This window comes from Heterodontus francisci, chromosome 12 (genome assembly GCF_036365525.1).
Source record: "Heterodontus francisci isolate sHetFra1 chromosome 12, sHetFra1.hap1, whole genome shotgun sequence".
In the NCBI taxonomy this organism is placed as follows: Eukaryota; Metazoa; Chordata; class Chondrichthyes; order Heterodontiformes; family Heterodontidae; genus Heterodontus; species Heterodontus francisci.
Genome location: NC_090382.1, coordinates 104,671,423 through 104,680,507, shown reverse-complemented (window position 1 = coordinate 104,680,507; position 9,085 = coordinate 104,671,423). Strand labels below are relative to the sequence as shown.

Sequence of the window (9,085 nt, the reverse complement as noted above, 5' to 3'; positions counted from 1 at the left end):
TATTAAACCTTTATTAAGCTCTGGTTAGGCCACAACTAGACTATTGCACCCAGCTTTGGTCACCACACTTTATGAAGGATGTGAGGGTCCTTGAGAGGGCGCAGAGGAGATTTACCAGGATGGTTCCAGCCTAGTTGTCAGTGAGTAATGCCTCATTGCCTCTGAGTCAAAAGTTTCTGAGACTTGAACACACAATCTAGGCTGACACTCCGAGCACAGTACTGAAGGAGTGTTGCACTGGCAAAGGTGCAGTCTTTCGGATGAAGTCCAGTCTACTCTTTCAGGTGGGTGTAAAAGATTCCAGGATTGCTATTCAAACAGAAGGGGAGTTCTGAGGGTAATATTTATCCCTCAAGCAACATCCGGTCATTATCACATTGCTGTTTGTCAGCGCTTCCTGTGCACAAATTGGCTGCCATGTTTCCTACATTACAACAGTGACTACTTCACAAAGTACTTCACTGATTGTAAAGCACTTTGGGATATCCCGAAGTTGTGCAAGGTGCTATAGAAAGGCAAATTCTTTAACTGACTGCCTGAACTGCCCTGAGCAGTCTGTTCAAATTTGCCAGCGATTCTCCTGAAGTAATTCCAGTGTGTAATTTGATTACAAATCTTTAATAAATGATTGATAGGGAACGAGATCGATTTATAAAGTCAGGGAGTTAGTTCTTCAATTAACACTTTCTTCCCCGGAGGTCGTTTTCCTCCCCAGGCTTTTTCCAGATTTGACTTGGCTTCCTCCACTTGGAGTAAAGTGTCAAAGGTGTTCTTGTACTCCGCCTGCACTTCCAGGGAAAGAAAGATTAGAGCATCCTGATGTTCATTTACCCAGGACAGAAGGAATCTGCATTTTTTCCGAGCCCTGTAGTGATCGGGATCCTCCTTTTGTCGGGATCTCTTGGCTTTTCCCAGGACGCGGCTGAGCTGGGAAATTGCAGCCAGGGTGTAATGACCACTCGGTGCCGTGCTCTCACCAGTTAAGAGGACAGATGTGTCCTTAATTGTATTCACCGCCTCGAAGGAGTTGGAGGAATAGAGGCTGCTCCGTACAGCCCTGACCCCAGCCTGCAGAGCCTCAGCACTGGACGTGAAAACACGATTACCCTTCAGGACCTCGGAAATTGACATCATGGCTTCAATAAACTCATCCCTCATCTCTCCTGACAAGTCCCCGTTAATCAGCTTCATGGAGAATGCATAGGCGTAGAGAACGTTCACCATGCTGTACTGGATCAGGGGAGATGGTTTTGAGCACAAAGACAGCAAAGGGGCAATGTTACTGCAGATCGCAGGAACAGAATCATCTTGTTCCCAGAACCTGTCTGTCGCTCTTTCTGTCTCTCTGCACCCCCAGTCCCATTCTAAATCATTCTCACTCTCAGTTCCCTCAATATCAACCGCAGGATGTTCTTCATTTAGCCTCGCACTGGTTCGATCTTCCTCCAGCCCCTTTGAAGAAAATAAAATGCATTAGTTTATATTTATGAAGCGTTGAAACAGTTCACTGATCTCAGTGGCATGGCTCAGTAATAGCACTCTCATCCCTGAGTCATAAGGTCCTGGATTCAAGTCCCACTCCAGAGACTTGAGCAGCATTCCCTCTAATTCTTTTTGTTGTGCGCGACCTATTTATATAAGTGCATGGGACCTTTAAATATTTTTGCGTGGTCTTCAGGTGCAGTAAGCATTTAGGAAGGCGAATGCTATGTTGGCCTTCATTGCAAGAGGATTTGAGTACAGGACAAAGGATGTCTTACTGCAGTTATACAGGGCTTTGGTGAGACCACATCTGGAGTATTGTGTGCAGTTTTGGTCTCCTTATCTGAGGAAGAATCTTGTTGCCATTGAGGGAGTGCAAAGAAGATTTACTAGGCTGATTCCTGGGATGGCAGGACTGACGTATGGGGAGAGATTGGGTCGGAAAGGCCTATATTCACCAGAGTTCAGAAGAATGAGAGGGGATCTGATAGAAACCTATAAAATTCTAATAGGACTAGACAGGCTAGATGCAGGGAGGATGTTCCCGATGGCTGGGGAGTCCAGAACCGGGGTCACAGTCTCAGGATATGGGGTATGCCATTTAGAACTGAGACGAGGAGAAATTTCTTCACTCAGAGGGTGATGAACCTGTGGAATTCTCTACCACAGAAGGCAGTGGAGGCCAAGTCATTAAATACATTCAAGAAGGAGATAGATATATTTCTTAATGCCAAAGGGATCAAGGGATATGGGGAGAAAACGGGAACGGGGTACTGAATAAGACGATCAGCCATGATCTTTTTTGAATGGCGGAGCAGGCCCGAATGGCCTTCCCCTGCTCCTATTTTCTATGTTTCTACGGTCGCACATCTGAGTTGCTGTGCAGCTTAGAGGGAGTGTTGGACTTGAGCACAAAATCTAGGCTGACGTTGATGTGTACAGAGGGAGTGCTGCATACCAGATGGAGTATACTTGGATTTCCAAAAGGCATTTGATAAGGTGCTACACAAAAAGTTAATAGGCAAAATAAGGGCTCGTGGAGTTGGGGGTAATATATTAGCATGGATGGAGGATTGTTTAACAGACAGGAAGCAAACAGTAGGCATAAATGGGACATTTTCAAGTTGGCAAGCTGTGACTAGTGGAGTGCTGCAAGGATTAGTTCTAGGGCCTCAGCTATTTACAATCAATATTAATGACTTAGATGAAGAGACACAGAGTAATGTATCTAAATTGATGATACAAAGCTAGGTGAGAATGCAAACTGTGAGGAGGACACAAAGAGGCTGCAAAGAGATTATAGACATGTTAAGTGAATGGGCATCAAGGTGACAAATGGAGTGTAATGTGGGGAAGTGTGGAGTTATTCACTTTGGTTGTAAGAATAGAAGAGCAGAATATTTTTTAAAAGGCAACTTGTAAATGCTGATGTTCAGAGAGACTTAGGTGTGTTCATACAAGGAACACAGAAAGCCACCATGCTGGTACAGCAAGCAATTAGGAAGGCAATGACATATTGGCCTTTATTGCAAGGGGATTGGAGTACAAGAATAAAGAAGTCTTGCTACAATTGTGCAGGGCTTTGGTGAGACCACACCTGGAATACTATGTGCAGTTTGGTCTCCATATTTAAGGAAAGATAAACTTGCACTGGAGGCAGTACAGCAAAGGTTTACTAGATTGATGCCTGGGATGAAAGGCCGAGTAAATTGGGCCGATATTCTCTGGAGCTTAGAAGAATGAGAGGTGATCTCATTGAAACTTACAAGATTCTGAAGGGGCTGGATAGGGCAGACACTGAGAGATTGTTTCTGTTGGCTGGGGAATCTAAAACACAGGGGCACAGTCTCAGGATAAGGGGCCGATCATTTAGGACTGAGACGAGGAGAAATTTCTTCACATAAAGTGTTGTAAATCTCTGGAATTCTCTACCCCAGAGGGTTGCGGATGCTCCATCGTTGAATATATTTAAGGCGGAGATAGATTTTTGATCTCTCAGGGAATCAAGGGAAATGGGGAGTGGGCAAAGCCCAAGATTAGCCATTATCGTACTGATTGGCACAGCTGGCTCGAGAGGCCATATGATCTACTCCTGCTCCTATTTTTTATGCTCTTATGTGCACTGTTGGAGGGGCAGTACTGTGGAAGCACTGCACTGTTGGACAGGCAGGAATGAGGGAGCACTGCACTGCCAGGGGACAGTACTGAGGAAGAGTTGCAAAGAGGGGCAGTACTGAGTGAGTGATGTGCTGTCAGGGATTTTATCTTTTGGATGAGACGATAAACTGAGGCCACACTTACTCTCTCGGGTGGATATAAAAGATCCCACAGCATTACTTTCAAGAGAGAGAGAGAGGAATTCTCTTGGGTGTCCTGTCAATACCTGACGGGTATGGACACTGAGTCTCAGTGGACTACTGAACAACCAGACATCACTTGTACTCACATGTCCTACATACACAATATTACCTTTCAGCAAGAGACATGGGCAGGAGCACAAATACTGGATGATATTTACTTTTGATTCTTGCCCGTTTGCCCAGGGACACTAAGGTTGATGAAGAATGATTTCACTGATGTCAGACAAGTCTGTGGCACCACGGGTTGCTCAGCTGCACAGGAGGGGAGGAAAAGGAGTGGAAGGGCTATAGTGATAGGGGATTCTATCGTAAGGGGTACAGATGGGTGTTTCTGTGGCCACAAACGTGACTCCAGCATGGTATGTTGTCTCCCTGGTGCTAGGGTCAAGGATGTCACGGAGCAGCTGTTGTACAATCTGAAGGGGGAGAGTGAACAGTCAGAGGTCGTGGTACACATTGGTACCAACGACATAGGTAGAAAGAGGGAAGAGGTCCTGCAACAAGAATTTAGGGAGCTAGGTAGCAGATTAAAAAGCAGGACCTCAAAGGTTGTAATCTCTGGATTACTCCCGGTGCCACGTTATAGTGAGTATAGGAATAGGAGGATAGAGTAGATGAATACGTGGCTGAAGAGATGGTGCCGGAGGGAGGGCTTTAGTTTCCTGGATCACTGGGTCTGTTTCTGTCAAAGGTAGGACCTGTACAAGTTGGACGGGTTGCACCTGAACCGGAACGGCACCAACATCCTTGCTGGGAGGTTTGCTAGTGCTATTGGCGGGGGTTTAAACTAATTTGGCAGGGGGATGGGATACAGAGTGGTGGTACAGTAAGGGGTGATGCACTGTCAAATATAGAAGAGAAACTGAGTCTGTCTGGAAGGCAGAGCAAATATAGACCTGTTAAGGCACAAGTGAAAAATGCAAGGCTGGATTGCATCTATTTTAATGCAAGGAGTTTTACTAGTAAGGCAAATGAATTGAGGGCATTGATTAGCACATGGGATGATGATATTATTGCTATCGCAGAGACATGGTTGAGGGAGGGGCAGGACTGGAAACTCAATATTCCAGGGTATAGAATCTTCAGGCGTGATAGGGGAGGGGATAAAAGAGGAAGTGGCATTGCACTGTTGATCAAGGAGTCAATTACTGCAGTAAGAAGGGATGATATCTTAGAAGGTTCCTCAAATGAGGCCATATGGGTAGAACTTAAAAACAAAAAGGGAGCAATCACTTGACTGGGAGTGTACTACAGGCCTCCAAACAGTCAGGGCGAGACAGAGGAGTAGATATGTCGGCAAATCTGAGAGGTGTCAAAATAATAGGGTAATAATAGCAGGGGATTTCAACATCCCTAACATCAATTGGGATAGTCTTAGTGCAAAAGGCTCAAGGTGGCAAGGGGGGGGGGGGCGGGGGGGGAGAGGTGGAATTCTTAAAATGCATACAGGAGAGCTTTTTGAGCAAGTACGTAGAAAGTCCTAGAAGGGGCGGTACTGGACCTAATCCTAGGGAATGAAGCCAGACAAGTGGTAGCAGTGTCAGTGTGGAAGCATTTCGGGGATAGTGACCATAACTCTAAGATTTAAGGTAGTTATGGAAAAGGACAAAGACAGACTGGAAATAAAGGTACTGAATTGGGGGTAGGCCGATTTCAGTATAAAATTTCATGATAAAACAGGATCTGGCCAAAGTGGACTGGGAGCAACTACTTGTAGGAAAGTCTACATTAGACCAGTGGGAGTCATTCAAAGAGGAAATAGAGAGAGTTCAGAGCCAACATGTACCCGTTAAGGTGAAGGGTGGGACCAACAAGTCCAGGGAACCTTGGATGTCAAGGGATATAGAGGATTGGATCAGGGGAAAAAAAGGAGGCTTATGGCAGATTCAGAGCACTGAAAACAGCTGAGGCACTAGGGGAGTATAGAAATGTAGGAGAGTACTTAAATAAGAAATTAGGAGAGCGAAGAGGGGACATGAAAAAACACTGGCAGGCAAGATAAAGGAAAATCCTAAGGCGTTTTATAAGTATATTAAGGGCAAGAGGATAACCAGGGAAAGAGTAGGGCCCATTAGGGACCAAAGAGGCAATCTATGTGTGGAGTCAAGGATATAGGTGAGGTTTTAAATGATTACTTTTCATTTGTGTTCACTATGGAGAAGGACGTGTAGGTGTAGAGATCAGGGAGGGGAATTGTGATATACTTGAACATATTAGCATTGAAAGGAAGTATTAGCTGCTTTAGCAGGCTTAAAAGTGGATAAATTCCCAGGCCCAGATGAGATGTATCCCAGGCTGTTAGGTGAGGCAAGGGAGGAGATAGCAGGGGCTTTGACACAAATTTTCAAATCCTCTCTGGCCACAGGAGAGGTACCAGAGGACTGGAGGACAGCGAATGTGGTACCATTATTCAAGAAGGGTAGCAAGGATAAAGCAGGTAATTAGATGCCTGTGAGTCTATCAGTGGTTGGGAAACTATTGGAAAAAATTCTGAGGGACAGGATTAATCCCCACTTGGAGAGGCAGAGATTAATGAGGGATAATCAGCATGGCTTTGTCAAGGGAAGACTGTGTCTAACTAACTTGATTGAATTTTTCGAGACGGTGACTAGATGTGTCGATGAGGGTAAAGCAGTTGATGTAGTCTACATGGACTTCAGTAAGGCTTTTGATAAGGCCCCACATGGGAGATTGGTTAAGAAGGTAAGAGCCCATGGGATCCAGGGCAATTTGGCAAATTGGATCCAAAATTGGCTTAGTGGCAGGAGGCAGAGGATGATGGTCGATGGTTGTTTCTGCGAGTGGAAGCCTGTGACCAGTGGTGTACCGCAGGGATCGGTGTTGGGACCCTTGCTGTTTGTAGTGTACATTAATGATTTAGACGTGAATATAGGAGGTATGATCAGTAAGTTCGCAGATCACATGAAAATTGGTGGGGTCATAAATAGTGAGGAAGAAAGCCTTAGATTACAGGATGATATGGATGGGCTGGTAAAATGGGCAGAGCAGTGGCAAATGGAATTTAATCCTGAGAAGTGTGAGGTGATGCACTTTGGGAGGACTAACAAGGCAAGGGAATATACAATGGATGGTAGGACCGTAGGAAGTACAGAAGGTCAGATGGACCTTGGTGGACTTGTCCATATATCACTGAAGGCAGTAGCACAGAAAAATGTTTTCACCCAGAGGGTGGTTGGAATCTGGAACGCACTGCCTGAAGAGGTGGTAGATAAGCTGGTTCGGAAGGCATATGGGATACTTGCCTTTATTAGTTGAGGCATGGAATATAAGAGCAGGGAGGTTATGATGGAGCTGTATAAAACGCTAGTTAGGCCACAGCTGGAGTACTGTGTACAGTTCTGGGCACCACACTATCGGAAGGATTTGATTGCACTGGAGAGGGTGCAGAGGAGATTCACCAGGATGTTGCCTGAGCTGGAGCGTTTCAGCTATGAAGAGAGATTGAAAAGGCTAGGGTTGTTTTCCTTAGAGCAGAGAAGGCTGAGGTATACAAAATTATGAGGGACATTGATGGATTAGATAGGAAGAAACTTTTTCCCTTAGTGGAGGGGTTAATACATAGAATTGAGGTAAGGTGCAGGAGGTTTAGAGGGGATTTGAGGAAAAATGTTTTCACCCAGAGGGTGGTTGGAATCTGGAACGCACTGCCTGAAGAGGTGGTACAGGCAGGAACCCCGACAACATTTAAGTATTTAGATGAGCACTTGAAAAGCCATAGCATACAAGGCTACGGGCCAAGTGCTGGAAAATGGGATTAGAATAGGTAGTGCTTGATGGCCAGCACAGACACGATGGGCCAAAGGGCCTGTTTCTGTGCTGTATGACTCAAGCTAACTCAGTACAAAACGGGATGGGATTCCCTGAGGATTGGATGCAGGAGCTTGACAGTAGAGTTTCAAGCTATTCACCCCTGTGCACTTTCTCTGAAAGAGCTCTTCCCTATTCCCTGCTTTAAAAAAACAGCTGTGGTTTCTCCTCATCACCGAAGTCCTTGTACTCCAGAATAATTTTAGTGTGAAACTCTTTCCCACTCCCCTGCCAGGGGCCTCAGAGTCCCCTTGGGCCAGACTCTGGAGATCCCCAGGGCAGACCCCACTGACCCACCAGACCTGGGAGCTGCAGCATCTCCTCCCAGCCACATGCGGCGCTGTGTCTCACCCCTTGCTCCAGCTCCTGCACCGGGCCGGCGGGGCGCCGCATCCACCACGGCCGCCACTCCTTGATCCAGGCCGCGGCCTCGCCGCTCTCCAGGAGTCGTTGGAAGTCGCGCCGCTGCTGCTCGGTCAGGGCCTCCCAAAGCCGACGGGCCGAGGCGCGCTGCGGGTCCGGGCCGGGCTCCGGATCCTCGCTGTCTCGCAGCCGCCTCAGGCTCTCCCGCAGGCTCCGCCGGCCCTCGTCGCCGCCAGCCCGGGCCTCCGCCCGCAGCTCGCCCAGCACCGCCTCCCGGTAGAAGCTCTCGGCGCAGGCCTGGTGCCGCGACCCGCGGTAACAGGGCAATGAGCAGAAAGGCACGTTGCAGCGCGGGCAGGTGTACCGGGCGGCGGTCCTGAGCCCGGTCCCCGTGCACAGGCCGCAAGCCTCGGCCTCGCGTTCCGGCGGCGACGGCAGCGCCATCTCCAATGCTCCCGCGTACACCAGCGCCACCCTTCTTTACGACAGGGCCATCCCCACTAACCCAATGTGGGGGTGTGGGGTTCACATTCACGACAGTGCCGTAGTCCACAGATGAGGGGCGGGGCTCTGAGTATAGCTGCAAATTAGAACTGTAACTGTTTAATGGAGCAATGAGGTTGGCACTGGATTGCTCTCATGGTCGCAAAAAAAATATAGAAGCTGGGGTTGCTCTTTTTAGAGCACAGAAGATTGAGATTTGATAGAAGAGTTCAGAAATGAGGAGAAACTGTTTCCAGTGGCAGGAGGATCAGTAACCAGAGGACATAGATTGAAAAAAAAAAGTAGACTGAAGATAGGACTGACTGGATTCCTCTACAGAGAGCGGGCATGGGCTTGATGGGCCGAATGGCTGCCTCCTGTGCTGTAACCACACCATGAGATTTTTATGCGATGAGTTGTTGTGATCTGGAATGCGCTGCCTGGAAGGGTGGTGGAAACAGATTCAATAGTAACTTTCAAAAGGAAATTGGATAAATACTTGTGTGTGGCGCTAAGAAGAAAGAGCAGGGCAGAGGAACTATTTGGATAGCTGTATCAAAGAGGCAGCA

At 47.3% G+C, this 9,085-nt stretch overlaps 1 protein-coding gene across 1 annotated transcript; it reads right to left on the bottom strand.

Annotated features, from left to right (window-relative positions):
- Positions 1-599: 599 nt before the first annotated feature.
- On the bottom strand, positions 600-8,554 carry znhit2 (zinc finger, HIT-type containing 2). Its single transcript, XM_068044005.1, has 2 exons — positions 8,022-8,554; positions 600-1,452 (listed from the first exon to the last, which is right to left on the bottom strand). The coding sequence occupies exons 1-2, from the start codon at positions 8,475-8,477 to the stop codon at positions 658-660; spliced, it is 1,251 nt and encodes a 416-aa protein (XP_067900106.1). The 5' UTR covers positions 8,478-8,554; the 3' UTR covers positions 600-657.
- Positions 8,555-9,085: the final 531 nt, after the last annotated feature.